A 22,465-nucleotide genomic window follows, 5' to 3' on the forward strand; every position below is an offset into this window, starting at 1 on the left:
AAGAAACCTGGCAGAAAATAATTAAGAATATTTTTTCATCCTCTATATGTCTAAGGTTTGCCGTCATCCAGTTCAAAATTGTTCATGGTTTACACTGGTCTAAGGTCAAGCTTTCAAGGATCAATGCTGAAATAAATCCCACATGTGATAGATGCAGCCGGGCCCCTGCTACTCTGCTGCACATGTTTTGGACTTGTCCTAAACTTTTTTTATTTTGGCAGAACATCTTAGAGCAATATATCCCCACATATTTTGGAAAAAGTCTCTGTTTGGCTCCTGTGGACTCTCCTCTATTTATGCGGCGGGAAACCAACATGATGGCCTTTTGTTCCCTCCTGGCTCGGAGACTGATTTGGTTTAAATGGAAAGACTCTGCTCCACCATCATCTAACACTGGATCAGGGAAGTTGTGGCTCATCTCAAACTGGAAAAGATCAGGTAACTGTTCAGGGATCCACTGAGACCTTATAGAGGATCTGGCAGCCTTTGCTGAACTTCGTGGAGGGTATGGATGCTGACAATATAATAAAGGGTTTCATTCCTTTTCATTTATATTGGCCCTGTGTCTGATGATTATCTGGCAATATATGTTACTTTTTTGGGGGGTTTATTTCTGGTTTTTGGGGGTTATTAGGGCCCGAGCACTTACAGTGCGAAGACCCTATTGTATCTGTAGGAATTTTAATTTTTTTTCCCCCCGACGAAAGGAGGCCCTTTTTAACACCTAAACGTGCCCCAAGAGTCACCAAATTTTTCACCAAGCCAGGCCTGGCAAAAAATTTGACATTTAGTGGTTTGCATTAATGGGCGTGGCCTAACGGCTCAACAGCGCCCCCTAGAAAACTTTGTGCCTCAAGCCCCACAATATGGTTTGACGTACATGCACGAAAATCGGTACACACCTTTATCATGTCACAACTTAAAGAAAAGTCTCTTGGCGCCATGGCCGAAACCCAACAGGAAGTCGGCCATTTTGAATTAATCATGTCATTTTGGCAAAATTTATGCCATTTCTTCCGCCGCTTCAGAGCCCGAACCGTAACGTGCACCCAGGTCTGTTATACATCAAAATGTGCGTCTCCATCCTTTACTTTTCTCTTTCAAAAGTGTTACCGTGGCGAATGCTAGATGCCAAAAAGCGCCCCCCCTTCTTCTGATTGGTCCATATCTGATTCTTATTTTCTGCCATAACTTTTGAATGGTTTGATATAGAGAGTCATGGGTGGTTTCATCCGCTAAATGTCCAGGCCTGAAGAATCTACATGAAGTCATACAAGCTTCCACTGCAGCCTGAACCTGCACAAGGGTGTGAGGGCCTGTTCATCGCTGCTTGCAGCTTTAATTTTTCTTGTTTCTTGTTTTTTTTTGTTTCTATTTTCTGTTTGACTGTATGATCCTGTTATAATGATAAAAATAAGGCACATGTTTGTCAGCAAAGGCTTGTTCTGGTGTCATTTAAAAACGCAGCTTAGGGGTTAGGTGTCAAACCCACCATGAAAACCCTGGCCAGGCCGAAGTCGGCCACCTTGCAGATGTTGTTTTCCCCCACCAGCACGTTCCTGGCCGCCAGATCTCTGTGGATGTAGTTCTGCAGCTCCAGATAAGCCATGCCTGAGGCCACCTGGGCCGCCATCTCTATCTGGTCTGAGAGACTCAACGTGGCGCCCTTGTCCTCTGGAATCCAAGCAGAAATGTCATTAGATTTGAGTTAATACATGTCCGAGCCGAACACCCAAACATCCCAGTATGGAAGGAAGAAGAGCTTTTTCAGTGGTTTGCATTCATCCAGGATGGAGGCCCTGCAGTGGAAGAAAATGGATCATGGCAGATCCACTGTGTCCCGATAGGTAAGAACACCTTTCTTAGGTGTTCATCAGTATTGGCAGTACTGGAGTTGAGGGGGGATGAGGGGAGACGGCATCCCCCCCATAAATAAAAATGGTCCAAATCATCCCCCCCTGAAATAAAAACGGTCCAAATCATCCCCCCCTGAAATAAAAACGGTCCAAATCATCCATCCCCCCTGTAAAACTGCCATCCCCCCTTTCCATCCCTTATGTAATTTCATCAATGAATGTGGTTCTATTTCGTCCCTACTGACCGCCAGGCGGTGCTGTAAGCACTGGATATCTCCCCTCGCGCATGCGCATGTCGAGTACAATACCAACAATGTCACGTCACCCGTGACCCCTGCATGACCCCCGGAAGGGTATATCTTCCGGCGTCAAGCATGGGATCGACTCCTTATTCTTCTCGCATCGCGCTGAAGTACAGGACGGAAATAGAAGGCTGGTTGAAAGCTTCTTCCTTTCCTCCCTAAACCGCCGGCCCCGGTGCAGCTTCGTGCCGTAAGGTAGGAGTAACGATCTCTGTCGTCCTCCGAGAGGCTGTGGCCGCGCGGTATTTATTGGTGTTCGTTGCGGCGGTGGCGTCTCCCCGCCCCCCTGGCCCAGCTGACAGAAGGTAAGCTGTTGGCTGCGCCCGACACCTGAATATTCTGTGCAGTTATTTTTTCTGCTGAAAAAAAAAAAAAAAAAAAAAAAAAGACAGAAAGGGATTATTTTTTTCTTTTGGGAAAAAAAAAAAAAAGACACCTTTTTTGTCCTTCTTACAGCCGTGGTGAAGGCCACGCCCCTCTCCCACCGGCACACTTGTGGTGACGGCAGCGTTTCGCTCTCCCACTTTATTAATGTGACAACATTATTTTTTTCCTTGCAGATTATTTTTTCTTTAAAAAAAAAATATAAGAAAGGAAAAGAACAGCGCCTTTCCGCTCCCTCTCCCACCGGCTCGTTCAGGGTGACGGCAGCATTCGCTCCCTCTCCCACTTACTGATGTGACATTATTATTTTTCCTTGCAGTTATTTTTTTTCTTGAAAAAAAAAAAAAAAAAAAAAAAGAGGAAAAGAAACAAGAGAGGATTGTTCTCTTCTTTTTGAGTAAAGACGCCTTTTTTGCCTTTTCTCATAGCCGTGGTGATGGCAGCGTGGCCCTCCCCTCTCCCGCCGGCATATTGGCGGTGACGGCAGCGTGCTCGCTGTGGTGACGGCAGCGTTTCCGCTCCCCTCTCCCACTGACACACCAGTATTGACGGTAGCGTGGCTGCTCCCCTCTCCCACCTGCATATCGGTGGTGACGGCAGCGTGCTCGCTGTGGTGACGGCAGCGTTTCCGCTCCCCTCTCCCACTGACACACCCGTATTGACGGTAGCGTGGCTGCTCCCCTCTCCCACCTGCATATCGGTGGTGACGGCAGCGTGCTCGCTGTGGTGACGGCAGCGTTTCCGCTCCCCTCTCCCACTGACACATCCGTGCTGACGGTAGCGTGGCCCTCCCCTCTCCCGCCTTCATATTGGTGGTGACGGCAGCGTGCTCGCTGTGGTGACGGCAGCGTTTCCGCTCCCCTCTCCCACCGACACCTACGTGGTGACTGCAGCGCGTCCGCTCCCCTCTCCCACCGGCACATCCGTGGTGACGGCAGCGTGACCGCTCCCACCGACACATTCGTGTGGACGGCAGCAGCCGGGGCCGTCGGCCAGCCTCCCCTCATCCCAGCCGGGGTCTTCTCTGAAGCGATCGGCGAAGAGAGTGGTGGGGGCCCCCAAACGACGGCGGATGACGAGCCAGCTCTCCTCGAAGGTAGATCGCTTGGCTGCCGACATGGAGCAGATGAAGGCGCTCCTCCTCAATCTGCAACCTGGTACTGGCCAGGTGGAACCTGCCGTGCCAGAGTTTGCTCTGGGGTCGCCACCGCCGCTGCCAGAGGACGCAATCTCCATTGCAGCCTCGGCGAGCCACTTCAACGTGTCATCAGGGGACCCGGCCTCACAGCGCTCGGGGTTCTCCTCGCACTCATCTGCCCAGGGCTCTCGGGAGGGGACGGTTTGTTCCTCCGTGCAGAGCATTATCCGCACTGCCCTGGCACACTTGCAGCTGGATGCACCGCGTGCGGAGGTGGCCTCTAGCGCCTTCCACAGGCGCAATCCTTCTCTGGTGGAATTCACCATTCCGCCTTCGTCGGATTTTTTGAGGGAGCTGCACTCATGCTGGAGAGATGTCACAGCCCTCTCCAGGCTAACAGCTGATGACCGTGCTCTGACGGCGATGGAGGACGCTGCAGTGGCTGGTCTCCACCACATGCCCCCCATCGAGCCCTCCATTGCAGCACTGATAGTGGCTCCTGATGAGGCTCTGAAGCCAGATCCCAAGTGCCCCTCTACCCAGTGTAGGGTTACTGATGGGCATATTTGTAAGGCTTATGAAACAGCGGCGCGCATCGGCCGGCTGGGGAACACCCTTTCTCATCTGCTACTGGCTCTCTCCACCTCCCTGCAGGATGCACAGGTGGATGATTCCACACGGGACTTGTGCGATGTGTCCCTACAGGCTTTTGCCTCCCAGACGAGGGAACTGGGGCGGCTGATGTCCACCCTGGTGCACACGCGCCGTCATGTCTGGCTGGTGCAGTCACCCCTGACGGAGACTGCTCGTAGGGTTCTTCGTCAGGCACCGGCAGAACCGGGGGAGCTGTTTGGGGCAACTGCCCTGGAAGCTCTGAACCGCACCGCCCTGGCCGATGAGACCAGGCAGCGACTGGTGCACCTTCACAGGAGGGCGCCCGCTTCCAGTAAACCGAGGGGCCCTTCGTCCGCCCCTGGACGTCGCCCCCAGCAGCCAGCGCAGCTCCCAACGGCCCGTTGGACAGCCTGCCGGGGGATTTCGCCCCCCTGTGCGCGGACCGCCCCAGCAGCGTCGGGGTGTTGGCCTCGACCATCGCCCCCCCCGGCACGTCCAGAGGCCGGGGGAGACGGCGCTAGGGCCACGTGGCCGGTCGTCGGCTGCTTTTCCCGGCAGCAGCTCAGTCACTGGGCTGCCTGCTCGTCGGACCCCTGGGTAATTTCCACCTTAACCCACGGGTACGTACTGCAGTTCCGACACCGGCCCCCTACCTCCGGCCGGGTCAAGATGACCATCATCAGAGACCCGGCGAACATTCTGGCTCTGACTCAGGAGTTGTCCGTCCTGCTGGCCAAGGGCGCCATTGTGCCGGTAGACCCCCTGCTGCAGCCCCAGGGGTTCTACTCAACCTACTTTCTTGTCAGCAAGAAAGACGGCGGCCTTCGTCCCATCTTGGACCTGAGAGGCCTCAACGGGTACATGAAGGCCCTGCCCTTCCGGATGCTGACCTCAGCAGATGTTCTGCGTGCGGTCGGTCAGGGGGAGTGGTTTACGACGGTAGATCTACAGGACGCTTACTTTCACGTGCCGATTGCGGCACAGCACCAGCGGTTCCTGAGGTTCGCCTATCAGGACCGCCATTACCAGTTCAGGGTGCTCCCGTTCGGGCTCTCCCTGTCCCCAAGGGTTTTCACCAGGTGCGTGGCGGCAGCCCTCGCTCCCCTGCAGGCACAGGGTATGAAGGTTCTGCCGTACCTGGACGACTGGCTGATATGCGCGCCGTCCCGAGAACAAGTGGTGGCAGACACGGCCCTCCTTTTGTCGCATGTGGCCAAACTAGGGCTCACAGTGAACAGAGGGAAGAGCTGTCTGGCTCCCTCCCAGCGAGTCGCCTACTTAGGATTGGTACTCGACTCGGTGACCATGAGGGCCTGTCTCTCACCGCGGCGTGTGAGTGACATCCTGCGGCTCCTCCCCCGATTCAGGAGGGGCAGACGGCTGCCTTACCTCCAGTTCCTGCAGCTTTTGGGCAGATTAACAGCCGCCTCGGCTGTTGTGCCTTTGGGCCTGCTGAGGCTACGCCCCCTGCAGATGTGGCTGAACAGCCTTCGCCTGGATGCCGAAAGGCACAGGCTAGTCAGGGTGTCGCGGGTATGTGTCCATGCCCTGGCACCCTGGAAAGACGGGGCATTCCTGCTGGGGGGTGTGCCCTTGGGCACTATCACCTCCTTCCGGGAGACTGTCACCGCAGATGCCTCCCTCTCGGGGTGGGGTGCTGTTTGGCGCGGCAGGCCTGCCCAAGGGCAGTGGTCTGCGCGGGACCGCACACGCCACATCAATGTGCTGGAGCTCCGTGCTGTACACCGAGCACTCGAGCACTTTTTACCTCACCTATGGGGGAGGCACGTACTGGTTCGGTCGGACAATGTGTCCACTGTCTCCCAGATCAACCACCAGGGGGGCACCGGGTCTGCACAGCTGCTGCAGGTGTCCCGGGGCCTTCTGACGTGGGCCGCTCCTCGCCTCCTCAGCCTGCGGGCGATATACCTGCCAGGGGTCAGGAATCAGGTGGCAGACTTCCTGTCCCGACACAAGCCTCCCCCAGGAGAGTGGCGGCTTCATCCGGAGGTAGTGGGGATGATTTGGGTCCTCTTCGGCAGAGCGGTGGTGGACCTCTTCGCCTCGGGCGTCTCGGCTCACTGCCCCCTCTGGTTCTCCTGGACAGAGGAGACCAGTCCTCTGGGTCAGGATGCCCTAGGGCACGAGTGGCCCGACGGGCTCCTGTACGCGTTCCCCCCACTACCTTTAATCCTGCCGACGTTGCAGAGGGTCCTCCAGAGAGGTCACAGGCTCCTCTTGGTGGCCCCCTTCTGGCCGGGGAGACCGTGGTTCCCACTACTCCGGAGGCTCTGCTGCGGCACGCCATGGCGCCTACCCGACCGGAGGGACCTTCTGTCCCAGCTGGGACCCCCGTCGCCCTCAACTCTGGGTCTGGCCACTGCAGGGCCCGACCCGTTAGTGTCAAGCTGTACTGAGCCCGTCAGGGCTACCATCTTGAACGCTCGTGGGCCCTCCACCCGCCTCCAGTATGAGTGCAAGTGGAGGAGATTCTCTGCCTGGTGTGCGGACAGGGCAGAGGACCCTATGCTTTGCCCTGTGGCCACGATCCTGGAGTTCCTTCAGTCCCTCCTGGATGATGGCCGTGCTCAGTCCACCTTAAGGGTGTACGTGGCGGCCATTTCATCACGACATGCCCTGGTCGAGAATGCCACCGTGGGGTGCCACCGGCTGGTTTCTCTCTTTCTTAGGGGGGCTCTGAGGCTGCGCCCCCCGAGGACCCCAAGGGCCCCGGTGTGGGACCTGTCTATGGTACTAGGTGCCCTCTCTTCTCCACCTTTTGAGCCCTTGGCCCAGGTGGACCTGAAGTGTCTCTCTATGAAGACGGCTTTTCTCCTCGCTATGACGTCAGCAAAGCGAGTCAGTGAGTTACATGCCCTGTCAGTCAGCGGGTACTGCCTGAGGTGGAACCCGGATGGCTAAGGGGTTACGTTGTGGCCGAACGTGGCGTTCCTGCCCAAGGTCCTGCCACGCGATCATGCTAATCGGCCTATCCAGCTTGCCCGGTTCGACCCCGAGCCTGCGGAGGGTGGGCCAAGCCCTTTGTGCCCCGTACGGGCCCTTGCTGCTTATGTTGCTGCCACCGCGCCTGTGCGACGGTCGGAGCAGCTTTTTATCTGTCATGGTGGCCCTGACAGGGGGCGTGCTATTTCTAGACAGCGCCTGTCCCACTGGGTGGTGGACACCATCGAGCACGCCTACAGGGCCAGTGGCCGCCCCTTACCAGTGGGGGTGAGGTGCCACTCGACCAGAAGCGTTGCAGCTTCTTGGGCTGCCCTGAAGGGGGTGCCTCTGGAGGACATCTGCGCAGCAGCTTCGTGGACGTCGCCGGACACGTTCTCCAGGTTTTACCGGATCAATGTCGCCACTCCCCAACCATTGGGCGTGGTTCTACTCCCGGGTCCTTCTGCCCATGGTCAGTGAGGTATGTGACCGGGATTCTATGTGACATTGTTGGTATTCGTCATCCAGTGCTTACAGCACCGCCTGGCGGTCAGTAGGGACGAAATAGAACGAAAGTTACGCCTGTAACTACGGTTCTATGAGTCCCGGATGACCGCCAGGCCTGCCGGTCACTCCGAATCCTCGTGCTCTCGCGAGAAGATTCTAGGAGTCGATCCCATGCTTGACGCCGGAAGATATACCCTTCCGGGGGTCATGCAGGGGTCACGGGTGACGTGACATTGTTGGTATTGTACTCGACATGCGCATGCGCGAGGGGAGATATCCAGTGCTTACAGCACCGCCTGGCGGTCATCCGGGACTCATAGAACCGTAGTTACAGGCGTAACTTTCGTTTTACTGCTATTTCCACATTTAGAGTCATCACCAGAAAAATAACTTATTTGACAATTTTGACTTGTTTCAAGTACATTTTCACTTGAAATAAGTAGGAAAATCTGCCAGAGGGACAAGATTTATATTCTCATTACAAGCAAAAAAAATCTTGTACCACTGGCAGATTCTACTTATTTCAAGTGAAAATCTACTTGAAACAGGTGAAAATTGTTGTTTTTTCCAGTGATGAGTCTTGTTTTAAGTGTAATGAGATTTCTTTACTAAAATGAGACATTTTAACTAGAAATAAGACAAATATTCTTGTTAAGATTTTGAGTTTTTGCAGTGATCCATTTTACTTATCCTGTGAAGGACAGAGTCATATTGATAAGTTCAGAAAACTGTTTTTTATTGTTGTGTTTTTATGTATTTGACAGTGGATATTTAAAGCTTACAGAAGGCTGCATTTAACTGCTGCTATGTCATTCCTGCAGTATTTCTGCAGGTGTTTTGGTCACTGGTATTATTTGTAATATATTATTATTATTATCTGTCCCCATCTGATAAAATCCACCATCCCCCCTGATTTTTTTACAACTTGAGTACCGAGTACTGGGGATGGGAATCGAAAACCGGTTCTTGTTGAGAACCGGTTCCCAGTGTTTCAATTCCTTTGTTCTGAAAGTTTGGTTACATTTTACCAAAAAGGATGACAACAGGGCGACTTGCAATACTTGCAATGTGGACATTTCAAAGGGAGGAAACACTAGCAACATGCAAAAGCGGAAAGCTTTGTGTGCGTGCAGGCGTTCTCCACAGCTGGAAACACCACAAGTCCAGAAAGATCGCGTATCCTTCCCCTTAAAAAGCAGATATGCTTATTTTTCTGCAAAAGAAATGTACATTTTTCATAGTTGATGTTTGCAGAATTGCACAGATCCATTGGACTTGAGTTGATTGTATTTGTCACTGGCTGACGTGGTTTTATCTTTGAGTGCTCAGCTCGGATATCCTTTTAAAAAGGAGAATTTTAATTTCTATTAGAAAAATGTTGAAAATGCTACTGGACATTCTTGTATAATTGCCACAAAATAATTTGCTGTATTTAGTTCATTTCTACAGAAGAATATTTATTTTATTATTTTATATTTATTTTCAAGACAAATAGTTTTTTCTGGGGACCTCCTGGCCTCTTTTAAGACCTCACTTGTATTTTTTTATTCAAAGATACAAAACAAAGTTGATGCTAATCGACCCTTTTTTCCATGAGAATCAATAAGAGAATCGAATCGTTGAACAGAATCGAAAATGGAATAGGAAAAATCTTATCAATTCCCATCCCTAATCAGTATGCAGAGCTGGTGAAAATGGCAATGATAGCAGCTGGTATTTATACTTGAACTTTCAGTTTGTCAATCTGCAAAAAAAAAAAAAAAAAAAAAAACCCACACAGCGGTGCGAGTTCCTTTGTACGACACGGCATCTTCAGATTCTGAGTGTCCTTTTCTTTGCTCCGCCCCCACATACATACAACAAATAAAATGGAGCAGATCTTGTGCGAGTTACAGTTTATAAATGTCAGACAGTTATTTTTACTGAAATGACAACAATCTGGTTTGAGAATAGAGATACCAAGGATGGAGTATCTCTGTAGAGCTGCGGTGACGATCCAAGTGACATTACAGATCATTTCATTTTTTATTTTATTTTTTTTCCACTGAATTACATCACTTTGTTCCCGTCTATAAAGTTTTTTTGTTTCAGTGACGGCTTTTGTCATAAAATGAACCTCATTGAATGTAATATTAGTTCAAACTTAAAGATTACTCAAACACCAAACTATGTTTTCACAAAACATTACACGTTCCATTTCTTCTTGTATGATCAAAACACGGATGCTACAAACACCTTACACTGCCTGCCAGAAAGAGAAAAGTTCACCCAGATTTAAATAAGCAAATATTAACCTTCCCAATGCAAAAGTACTGCAGCAATTAAGGCATTTCAACATCACCAAGCCAGCTTGGTAAGCGTTTGTTCCTTCAGCGGTTTTGTCAGAGGATATTTACTGCAGCTGCAGAGAAGGAGGAGGAAATCACCAACAGCACCGCCATGGTGACAGAGCATTCATCAATGATGATGATATGTATGGATTCAAATGGAGTCCAGATTTTCTCTGTTCCACAGCAATGACAAACAAATGGACGTAGCCATGCAACCATCACTGACTGCGTTTCCATGCATCAATAACCCTTTTAAAACCCGAATATTGGCAATAACCTGAATTTGCACGGCCATGTAAACACCAATAACCCCTTTGAATAACCCCAATTTGCTCATATTGGGGTTTTTAAAAACCCCAATATGAGCCCTGGGTTACTCCTTTTAAAACCTGAATATTCGGTCACGTAAACGCCAAACAGAATATGAAACGGAACAGGAATTTGTTTTCTGCACATGCTCTGTTCACAAGGAATCCTGGTCTTTTGAGTCCAGGAAGTTCTTCTAAACACGGAGAAACCAAGACCAGGAGGAGACTAATCACTTCATAAATGTAATGAAGGATATGAACATTTCTGCATTTGTAGACGGTAGAAAGTATCGGGATAGCCAGATTAACAAGAAGATGAGCGAAAAGTTGCGCAAAGCAGGATTTGTTTTGAATTTGGATACAGGAAGAAGAAGCGGAAATGACGGGAATTGCGTCATGATGTTCTCCGTGCGTCGCTGGTTTGTTCGAGATATCCTAATTGATTAATTACTATTATTATTATAATTATACAGGGATAACCCTGTTTGTTCACGCATGGAAACAGAATATTCTGAATGTTTCAGTAACCGGCATATTAGCAATAACCCGAATTTTGACTGCATGTAAACGTAGTCATTGTATGGTGACAAAAAACCCCAAACATCCCCGCCGGTGGATCAATCAGGGTAAATTAGTTCAGGAACTCCCCTTCATCCAGTAACCAGCCAAGTCCCAGGCGTATGCAAGACTTCAGTCTGGCTTTCATCTGCATTTAATACAGTAATCCCTGTTTTTTTTTGTGGGGGTTACGTTCCAAAAAGAACCCGTGATAAGTGAAATCCGCGAAGTAGCAGCCATTTTTATTTTTTTTTACAATTACTTTAAAACACTTTAAAAAAAAAAACCTTATGTTGTACATTTTTGCTTGTACATTTTCTCATACATTTGCTCTAGTATTGTATTGCACTAATCACCACAACAAATTCCTTGTGTGTGTTTAACAAACCTTTTTTCTGATTCTGATTATACAAGGCTTCAAATTGCAGAGATCAGCACCGCCCCACCGCGACCCGAGTAATTGGATTTGAACGGGAGAAAATGAAAAATTATTATGAAAAAAATACAATACAAGTACAGTAGGACAGATTTTGACTGGTGCGTATTTCCCTGCTCTTCTGAGCCGCTGCAGCCTGACTCACTCTGCAGCGTCTTTTTCTTCTAAAGCCCGCGGTGCAGGAGTGTTTTTTTAAGAGAAGAACATAGTTATGGGTCGTTGTCTTTTTTTCTTCTGGGCAAAAAGATTCTTCTAAACCGACATGCCACCATGGTTTATATCTGAGACTGTAATGAACGATTCATCAAAGGTCCCGTTTTAGAGCTGCTGCTGAAGCTAATTGGCCGTTCTCAGCTTGTTGCTAAGCAACCAACGTTATTGACACAGGAAGTGAAGAAGCGGGGAGACTGTTGAGCCAATCAGAATGCAGAACACGATGCACAATGCAAATCCGTGAAGCAGCGAGACGTGAAAGGTGATAGCCAGGGATTACTGTATACGACAATATTCCTCACGGTGAAGTTGACTCTCACAGTAAAATAGAGCGGTAGTGCCGGACTGTTCTGCTGAGGAGTAGAGGCAGCGAGTGGTCTTACTCTGGAGATAGCCCAGCAGGCTGCCGTTCTTCATCAGCTCCGTGATGATGTAGATGGGCTCCTGCAGCGTGCAGACGGCGTACAGCTGGATCAGCTTCCCGTGCCGCAGCCTCTTCATGATCTGAGCCTCTCTCAGGAAGTCGTCCGAGGCCATCGTACCTGGGACAGAAAGGACCCGTCGTTTTAACTTCAGACACCAACGCTGAATGTTTATACGACTAAAGGAGACATGTTAGTTGAAGGACAGGTGTGGTGTTGTGACCAAATGGCGTAATAGACATTTCGTTAGGAACCAAGTCTTCGCCCCTAAAACCGTCTGCTTTTGTCAAAGCTGCGGAGCGATCCACTCAACTTCACACCCAAAACCTGATACATCATATGATGGATAAATAGATGAGTAAAGAAATTAAAATAAATCAATTTTTAGAAAGATAAAGATTTCTAATAAAATCAAATATTTATTCAAACCAGAGAAACTCTTCTGTAGATCAGTCCACAAACGTGGGCTGTAATAGTTAATGGAGGCCTTGCGGTACATCTGACCCAACAGTTTGAGAAGCTCCAGAAAGCAAAAGCAACTGTGATTTAAACAAAAAAAAAAAAAAAAAAAAAAAAGGCAGGACAAAAACCATGAGGAGTTTTATAAATGACAATTAATTCTGAATTGGCTATCCAGTGCTGGCACTTAACACAGATGTAATGTGCATCCTGGTTCTGGTTTTAGTAAGTAAACCTGCAGCTGGGTTCTGAGGGAGCATCAATTGTGAAGTGATTTTCTTAGGAAGAGCAGAAATGTGCAGGTGATGAGATTCTGCAGGTATTGTATCGCAGTGGCTAAAGAGAGAAATGGTTGTACTCTGGAAATACAGTTTTACTTCATCAGGATTGTTTTTCAGATCTCGGTTATGTCCTGATTGAGCTGTAGAAAACAATTAACCAACCATGACTTGATATGCAGAATGCACTCTGAGGTTGTTGACTGGACTCAAGTCATCAGCAGACTACAAATATAACGCTGCGTCTCGTCTGTGTAACTAAGGAAACTGCAACTAAGGAACCAGAGGACGACATCTCCAACAGAAAACAGGTTTAGATCAAGAACTGTTGGACCTAGAATGGAACCCTGTGGAACACCAGTAAATTGTGTTTCAGATGTGCAGTCTGAGAAATACTGAGAAGAACAGTCTGGGAGATATGATTCAAATCAGTTGAACAAGCGCACTAGAGGGCACAACCAGGCAATAGAGGCCTGTCTGAGGTCCCCTGCTGCTTCCACCTGCCTGCGGTCCCCCACTCCCCTCTGGTCATCCCGTTGCCGCTTCCATCTGCTGCTTCCACCTGCCTGCCCACCCCCCCCTCCTGGTCATCCCGCTGCTGCTTCCACCTGCCTGCTGTGTGCTGCCGACGTCCCCGACCCCCAGTCTGGCCTTCGGCAGGAGAGTCCCCCCTTATGATCCAGGTCCTGGTCCAGGTTTCTTCCCTCCTAAAAGGGAGCTTTTCTTGCCACTGTTTGGCTTAAGGCTTTTCTCCCACTATGGGAGTTTTTACCTGCCATTGTTTATGTAATAATTGCTCGGGGGTTTATGTTTATGTTTATGTTCATGTTCTGGGTCTCTGGAAAGCGTCTAGAGACAACATCTGTTGTATTAGACGCTATACAAATAAAATTGATTTGAATTTAAACACCCGACGGATGTGGCAGGGAGTCAAAGTGCTGACAAAACTAGGCAGGGGGTCCACAATGCTTCTCTTCCCTGAAGACTCAACAACTTCTTCACATGCATGGAAAAATTGAACCCCGCAATCAGAAAGAAGGGTTGATCCTTTTCTGTCCGTGAAGCTAGTGTTCACCACAAAACGTAGCAGACACACGGAAGACCCTAACCAGGGTCAACCCACGAAAAGCAGCAGGTCTGAACAACGTCCCAGGACATGTGTCCTGGCAAGCTGGTTGATGTTCTGACTGACATTTTCAACAGGCCATTGTCCCCAGATGCTTCAAATTGCCCCCCACAGTTCCAAGGGCAAAGACATCAGTTGTAATCTGTCTCAATGACTACCGCCGCATCGCACCAATTGTGATCAAGCGTTTTGCACGGCTTGTCAAACCACACATCACAGCCAGCCTCCCTCATCGCTCGACTCCGTTCAAGTCCCTTACTGTCCCAACCGCTCAACAGAGGACGCAACATCCACCACCTTGCAATCAGTCACTCACCTGGACAATAAAGACACCTACGCTAGAACCCTGTACATTGATTCAGCTCAGTGTTTAATAGCATTGTCACTCAGAATCTAAGAGAAACTCTAAATACTCAGCCTGGGTACTGCCACATCATGTGTCTCGGACATGGACTTTTTGACCAAGAGACCCCAGTCTGCTCGGGTTGGAAACGACATTTCCAACGCCATCATGCTGAGCTCTGGATCTCCTCAAGGCTGTGTGCTCAGTCCACTGTTGTTTACACTGCTAACACACAACTGGTGATCCAGATCATCAAGTTTGCCGATGACACCACAGTGGTGGGACTAATTCATGGAAACGAGAAATCAATATACAGGGCTGAGGTTAAACCCGCTGTTCAAAAACTGGACAAAACAAAAGGAGATAGAGAAGTTCCTTGGAGTGCTACCTCAGTGATCTTCAAAACGGTCCCAGCAGACACTGCATTTCCTGAGATAGTTGAAACAAGCCTTTCCCCCACCAGGGTCCTCAGAACTTTCTACAGAGTTGAGGTCATCCTGACATACTGCACCTCAACATAGACACTCCGGCTGCAGTAGGTCAGACAGAAAATCCCTGCAGAGGACGGTCATGGGAGCTGAGAGGGTCATCCGAGTTTCCCTCCCCTCTGTCCAAGACCTTTTCCAGAGCCGCTGCAGGAGCCGGGCACTGAATCAGGGAGCCAGGACTCCTCACACCCTCTCCATAAACTCTTTGAACGGCTGCCATCAGGCAAACATTTCTGGAGCATTAAAAGCAGAACCTCTAGACCAGGGATTGTCAACCGGTGGTCCGCGGCCCTCTGGTGGTCCGTGGCGGTATTGCAGGTGGTCCGTGAAATTGTAAATGGAAAACAATAAGACTCAATTTATTTTCCATTTACTATTCATTTTTGTGAATAATTTACCCATCCAAATTATGTCAAATGAGTGAGAGTGAACTTTGTAATATTATAAGCCCTCTTGGCTTCCTATTGTTAATTTTTCATTGACTGTTTTTTTTTTTTTTTTATAGCAAAAGGTGCCAATAAAAATATACACTGATCCTAATAAATGGCCCATATAGGCCCATACTCTTATTTAAAAGCAAGGTGCAAAATAAAACAAACATCCCCCAAAGCAGTGGTCCCCGAGTTGCTTCTTGGCTATATTGGTGGTCCCTGGGACAAAACCAGTTGAAAACCTCTCTCTAGACCAGGGGTGTCGGACTCCAGTCCTCGAGGGCCGGTGTCCCTGCAGGTTTGAGATGTTTCTCTGGTTCATTGCACCATGATACAAGTGACTGTGTCATCAACAGAACTATCCAGACTTTGATGACAAGCTGGTGACGATGATTAATTAGAATCAGGTGTGTTAAAGCAGTGAAACATCTAAAACATGCAGGACACCGGCCCTTCTGGGATTCACTTTGACACCTGTGCTCTAGACCGATCAAAAACAACTTCGATATTCCATAAGCCGTCAGAAGGTTGAACTACTGATCTGGATACGCAGACACATCTGCACTTTAATCTTTCAGTATTTAAGTTATTTATCATTCCACAACGTCATTTTAACCGTTGTGCACTTTATATCACAGGCTGCTGCTATGGACACCTAGCAATTCAACTGCCTACTTTGTCAATTTTGTCTCGATATGTGGGTGATGATGTGAGGGTGTTGTAAGAGCCTTTGCAAAATATTCTATTTTCATGGTACATAATTCATAGTTGATTTCATAATTTCATCTGTTAAAAAGATGAACAATTTATTTGATGTAAAGTTAAAATTGAAGTTTAATAGTACAGTAAATTGATGTTATTTGTTACACTTAAGAACGATTAGGCACGCCTATCTGTCCTCTAGCTTTGGTTTACACGTTACGAAAAAACACACGAGTGGCACAACAGAGCGGATATCTCTCACTGGACTTCGCTACAAGTAATAAATATGCACTTCTGAAGCTAAAGCAGATGTCAATGGACGTTCTAAAGACTCTTAAAAGGAACCTCTTTTCAGGACAAGCGGCCAACGAGTTATTTTGTTATACGTAGATACAGTGTGTGTCTTTTGTACATGTATGCCAAGTGTTGGTTTGTTTCATGTTGTACAATTGTTATTTACGTAGTTCTCACGGCGTGATGCGGGATGATGGAGATCAGTGCTTCCAGACGATGGTCTTAGCATTCTCCATTTAGTTATTCTGTAAAAGTATAGTGCTTCTTCAGAGATTCAGGAAACATTACTGAATTGAAATGAGACGTTTACAAGTGTTGAGTAAAACACTTCGGTCATGTACCAATCCATGGGCTTCCATCCAAATGTGTTATAAAGTGCAAGAGTCAGATATTTCCCATATACAGGTAACTGTTTAGGGGAAAGATCGCCACACATCTCAAGTTCCTTATTGTAGACATTTGATAGCACGTCAATGAAATCTGAGCAAAGTCCATTACACCAGCGCTAATAAAAATGTACTTCCTTTAAGTAGCACGGGAGAGAGAGAGAGAAAAAAAAGGGAAGGGGAAATAAATTAAATACCACACACACACACACACACACACACACACACACACACACACACACACACACACACACACACACACACACACACACACACACACACACACACACACACACACACACACACACACACACACACACACACACACACACACACACACACACACACACACACACACACACACACACACACACACACACACACACACACACACACACACACACACACACACACACACACACAAACTCATCTTCTTCCGCTTATCCGTTCCCGGGTCGCGGGGTCAGCAGACTTCCTTCACCCCAGACACTTCCTCCAGCTCTTACGAGGCGAGTCCGAGGCGTTCCCAGGCCAGCCGAGAGATGTAGTCTCTCCAGCGTGTCCTGGGTCATCCCCGGGGTCTCCTCCCGGTGGGACATGCCTGGAACTCCTCCCTAGGGAGGAGGGACATGCCTGGAACACCTCCCTAGGGAGGAGGGACATGCCTGGAACACCTCCCTAGGGAGGAGGGACATGCCTGGAACACCTCCCTAGGGAGGAGGGACATGCCTGGAACACCTCCCTAGGGAGGAGGGACATGCCTGGAACACCTCCCTAGGGAGGCGTCCAGGAGGATCCGGTACAGATGCCCAAGCCACCTCAGCTGACTCCTTTGAATGTGAAGGAGCAGCGGCTCGACTCCGAGCTCCTCCCGAGTGACCGAACTCCTCACCCTATCTCTAAGGGAGCGTCCAGCCACCCTGCGGAGTAAACTCATCTCTAAGGGAGCATCCAGCCACCCTGCGGAGGAAACTCATCTCGGCCGCTTGTACATCTCGGTCACTACCCAAAGTTCATGACCATAGGTGAGGGTAGGTGCGTAGATTGACCGGTAAATCGAGAGCTTCGCCTTTCGACTCAGCTCCTTCTTCACCACGACGGTCCAGTACATCGACCGCATAACTGCGGTTGCTGCACCGATCCGTCTGTCAATCTCCCGCTCCATCGTTCCCTCACTCATGAACAAGATCCCGAGATACTTGAACTCCTCCACCTGAGGCAGGACTTCTCCACCCACCCGGAGAAGGCATGCCACCCTTTCCCGATGGAGAACCATGGCCTCGGTTTTGGAGGTGCTGATTCTCATCCCTGCCGCGTCGCACTCTGCCTCAAACCGCCCCAGCACATGCTGAAGGTCCTGGTCCGATGAACCCAACAGGACAACATCATCTGCATAAAGCAGAGATGAAATCCTGAGGTTCCCAAACCGGATACCCTCCGGCCCCTGGCTACGCCTAGAAATCCTGTCCATAAAAATTATGAACAGGACCGGTGACAAAGGGCAGCCCTGCCGGAGTCCAACATGCACCGGGAAGTCTGATCTACTGCCGGCAATGCGAACCAACCCCCTGCTCAGATCATACAGAGACCGGACAGCCCTTAATAGAGGGCCCTGGACTCCATACTCACCGAGCACCCCCCACCGAATGGCACGAGGGACACGGTCAAATGCCTTCTCCAGATCCACAAAACGCATGTAGACCGGTTGGGCAAATTCCCATGAACCCTCGAGCACCCTGCGGAGGGTGTAGAGCTGGTCCAGTGTTCCACGACCAGGACGAAAACGCATTGTTCCTCCTGAATCCGAGGTTCAACTATCGGCCGTAATCTCCTCTCCAGTATCCTGGCGTAGACTTTCCCGGGGAGGCTGAGAAGTGTGATCCCCTTATAGTTGGAACACACTCCCCGGTCCCCCTTTTTAAACAGAGGGACCACCACCCCGGTTTGCCACTCCAGCGTACTGTCCCCTTCCTCCATGCAATGTCGCAGAGGCGTGTCAACCAAGACAGCCCTACGACATCCAGAGACTTGAGGTACTCAGGGCGAACCTCATCGACCCCCGGTGCCCTGCCACTGAGGAGCTTACGAACCACCTCAGTGACCTCGGCTTGGGAGCGGAGACCTTGCAACCACAACTTCAAGCCGCCGCGTTGACAATGGAGGCAGAGAACATGGTCCACTCGGACTCAATGTCCCCCGCCTCCCCCGGGATCTGTGAGAAGTTCTCTCGGAGGTGGGAGTTGAAGATGTCCCTGACAGAGGGCTCAGCCAGACGTTCCCAACAAGACCCTCACAATCCGTTTGGGTCTGCCCGGTCTGTCCAACCTCCTCCTCCGCAAGCGCATCCAACTCACCACCAGGTGGTGATCAGTTGACAGCTCAGCCCCTCTCTTCACCCGAGTGTCCAAGACATGCGGCCGAAGGGCAGATGAAACGACCAAGTATATATATATATATATATATATATATATATATATATATATATATATATATATATTCTTTTCTGAATGAATGTGTATTTTGTATAGATCAGACACACACTACATTCAATAAGGGAAAAAAAAATATTGTTACTTATTTTCCTTTTCTGAATAAATGTGTATCTTTGTATAGATCACCATTATTTACTACTATGCATGTTCAAAGAGGATTGTGACGTTGATAGATATTTATTATTATATTCTACATCACTTATTTAATTCATCAATTACCCCCTACTTTTACTTTGTTTATTAAATATTATTATTATATTTATGTATGTGTATGATCTGATCCTACCCATACATAACAAGAAAGGGGAGGGGGAAAGGGAAAGTGAAAACTTATAATAAAAGGAAAAGAGGAAAATGCGAGAATATGAAACATACTGAATTAAAAAGCAAATTGAAGGGAAAAAAAAAACTGGCTCTGCCGTCCAGGCCCCGCCCCCCTTTTAGCTTTATTTACTTATATATTTTTGGCTGCATTTATCTCCTTAAATGACCATCATTGTAGAATTTCAATTCAATTTTATTTATATAGCGTCTAATACAACAGAGTTGTCTCTAGACGCTTTACAGAGACCCATACCCAGAACATGATCCCCGAGCAGTTATTACATAAACAATGGCAGGTAAAAACTCCCCTAGTGGGAGAAAAACCTTAAGCCAAACAGTGGCAAGGAAAAACTCCCCTTTAGGAGGGAAGAAACCTTGAGCAGGACCAGGCTCATAAGGGGGGACCATCATAGAACCATACCATAGAACACCATCATACCCATCCACAACACACACATAAGCGCCTTCATACACGCACGCACCTGATCGAAATCTGTGCAAAAACATTGACTTTGTTGTTTTGTACCGTTTCGTTTGACTGTTTTTTTTTGTGTAAATAAAAATTAAAAAAAATAAATAAATAAACACGGGAGATGTTTTTTGATTTCTCAGCATCTCAGTGATTCCGGTCATCTGGGAATCTGATTGGGCGTGAAGCTTTGAAGGGATCTCCGTCAGCTGAACAAACAGGGCTGAAGGGCCACATTTACACCACTGGGATTTCAGATTTCACTCAAAAAGAAAAAGGGGATTGTTCCCTACCGGCTTTGAGGGTCTTCACTGCTACGGGCGTGGTGTCGTTCCAGAGGCCCTCGAACACTTCTCCAAACTGCCCGGCTCCCAGCTTCTTCAGCAGCTTGATGGACTTGCGGTCAATCTCCCAGTGGTCCACGGTGTTGTAGGACAGGCCGTAGGTCTGGGGGGCTTCCATCTGCAGCGTCTGGGGGAGTTACGGGGCAATGAACGTGGTGGTCAAGGAAACCGCTAAGGGCCAGTCCCAATACACCCCCTAGTCCTACTTTTGAGCCCTAACCCTAAATTTTGCGCGTTCCCGTGAGGGTAGTGGTGTCCCAATTGCTCTTTGCATGTCGGGCTAGTGGCTTAAACGAGGGGTAGTGGTTATCAATCTAGCCCTTCACAGTGAGGGATTTCAGATGTTTACTTCGCGACGGAGGGCTAGAGAAAATTTCCCAGAATGCTTTACGTCATTTGCAGACTGAATCAAACAAAAAAACATGGACATTTTTAATTTTTAGTGAATAAAATCAATATTTTGAGTTAGTTTCTGCATAAAAATGCGTTTTGATTACATTTCTAGTGAGAAATATATATTTTACTTTCATAATATTCACTCAGTGAATGTACATAATCACTCGTTTGCTCGTTGTTGCGTTGTATCTTCAGATCTCGCCAGAATAAAGGCTGATTTATGGTTCCGCGTTACACGCGTTAGTCGATTTAACGCGGAACAATAAATCGCCGGCGGCTCTTCTCATCCCCGAAAACATCGGATCAAATTTCTTAACAGGCGTTATTTGGATAAACTGAGCCCAGGTTGGGGATCTTAACGGTTACTTTTACGCCTGAAAAAATATTAAAACTTCATAAAGTGGCCTATTAACAGCGCTACAGCTGAAATTTTGGCTCTCAGCTTCCTGATATGGTGTGACGTATGTGCAAACGTAACTACGCAGTCGCTTACGTACCCGAACGTAAACCACGCAGTGACGTAGCAAGTGGTGTCCCAATCACTAGGGAAGATTACAAGGGCCCTACGCCTGTGGCTTCATTTTTAGGGCTAGTGGTAGTGAGTGAGGGCTAGTGGTAGTGAGTGAGGGCTAGTGGTAGAAAGTAGGGTGAACATTGGGATTGGCCACAAATGCTTCCATCGTGGGATCATGTGATCATGGGATTTTACCTTCTTGCACGGTTCACCCAGACGCACGCAGAGGCCGGCAGCCTGTTTGGAGTAGTATTCCACCAACTCCTTCAGGGTTAAAAACGACTGCTGCCTGGTCACGAAGTACTGACCATTATCAGTCTTTCTCAGCCTGTAATGCTTCACTATTCCATCATCCAGCACTGGAAGAGAAGAGAACCCTGCATTAATCCCTAGGCAAGTTTATTTGTCTAGCACAATTCAACACAAGGTAATTCAAAGTGCTTTACATCAACATTAAAAGCGACAAGACACAATTAAACAGTAAATAACAAATAAAATTAAATAAAATGATAAGAAAATAGGTAAAATAATAAAAAGCACAAGTTGTTAAAAAGTCAGGGCAGTTCAGTACAGCAGGTACATCTCATTCTTACAATGGCAAGAATTACTGTACGTTTCTATACGGTCAAAACGTACAAAGACCGGGTCAAATACAGTAGTACAAAAGTAATCTGTGCCGATTCGTGCGGTGAATCAAACCAATTTGACTATTCCTGCATTCAGGGCTTATCCATAACTAGTGTAACTTTGCGCGTTTAAAAAAGAATCATAAGTATTTAATGTAAGAGTACGCTTGAGTAAACAATGTTTTTAGGCCTGGAAGTTTGTTCCACCGGTGAGGAGCAGAATAACTGAACGCTGCTGAACCTTGCTGGTTCTGGTTCTGGAACCACAACAAACCAGATCCAGATGAACCTCAGGGGTCTGGAAGCTTCACAGGAACTAACAGATCCAGATGAACCTCAGGGGTCTGGGAGCTTCATAGGAACTAACAGATCCAGATGAACCTCAGGGGTCTGGGAGCTTCATAGGCACTAACAGATCCAGATGAACCTCAGGGGTCTGGGAACTTCATAGGAACTAACAGATCCAGATGAACCTCAGGGGTCTGGGAGCTTCATAGGAACCAACAGATCAAGCATGGATTTTGGTCCAAGGCCATTCAGTGATTTGTAGACTAGCAGTAAAACAAAAAAAAAGTTTTTGCCTAAAAAAAAAAAAAAAGAATGCATGCATGCATTCAGGCTAAAAAAGGCGTGTCCCCTCTGGCGCTGAGTCGTATGAAGACAAAGGCACCGATCTGCATGTCGCGTGGCTCTTTTGAAGCATTTTTCAACTTCCAGTGACAGTGAAGAGATTTCAATGACGTAACTTCTCTGTTCATCAGTATTTATACAGTTTCGGTGC

At 48.3% G+C, this 22,465-nt stretch overlaps 1 protein-coding gene across 1 annotated transcript in view; it reads right to left on the bottom strand.

The window, feature by feature from the left end:
- The window catches only part of frk (fyn-related Src family tyrosine kinase), a 35,707-nt gene that overhangs the window by 1,522 nt on the left and 11,720 nt on the right, over positions 1 to 22,465 (bottom strand). Inside the window, exons 3-6 of the mRNA XM_061707387.1 lie at positions 21,254 to 21,417; positions 20,098 to 20,275; positions 11,974 to 12,132; positions 1,493 to 1,674 (exon numbers count right to left, since the gene is read on the bottom strand). Of these exons, the coding sequence (XP_061563371.1) occupies positions 1,493 to 1,674; positions 11,974 to 12,132; positions 20,098 to 20,275; positions 21,254 to 21,417 (683 nt within the window). The remainder of the gene's footprint in view (positions 1 to 1,492; positions 1,675 to 11,973; positions 12,133 to 20,097; positions 20,276 to 21,253; positions 21,418 to 22,465) is intronic.

This window comes from Cololabis saira, chromosome 18 (genome assembly GCF_033807715.1).
Source record: "Cololabis saira isolate AMF1-May2022 chromosome 18, fColSai1.1, whole genome shotgun sequence".
In the NCBI taxonomy this organism is placed as follows: Eukaryota; Metazoa; Chordata; class Actinopteri; order Beloniformes; family Belonidae; genus Cololabis; species Cololabis saira.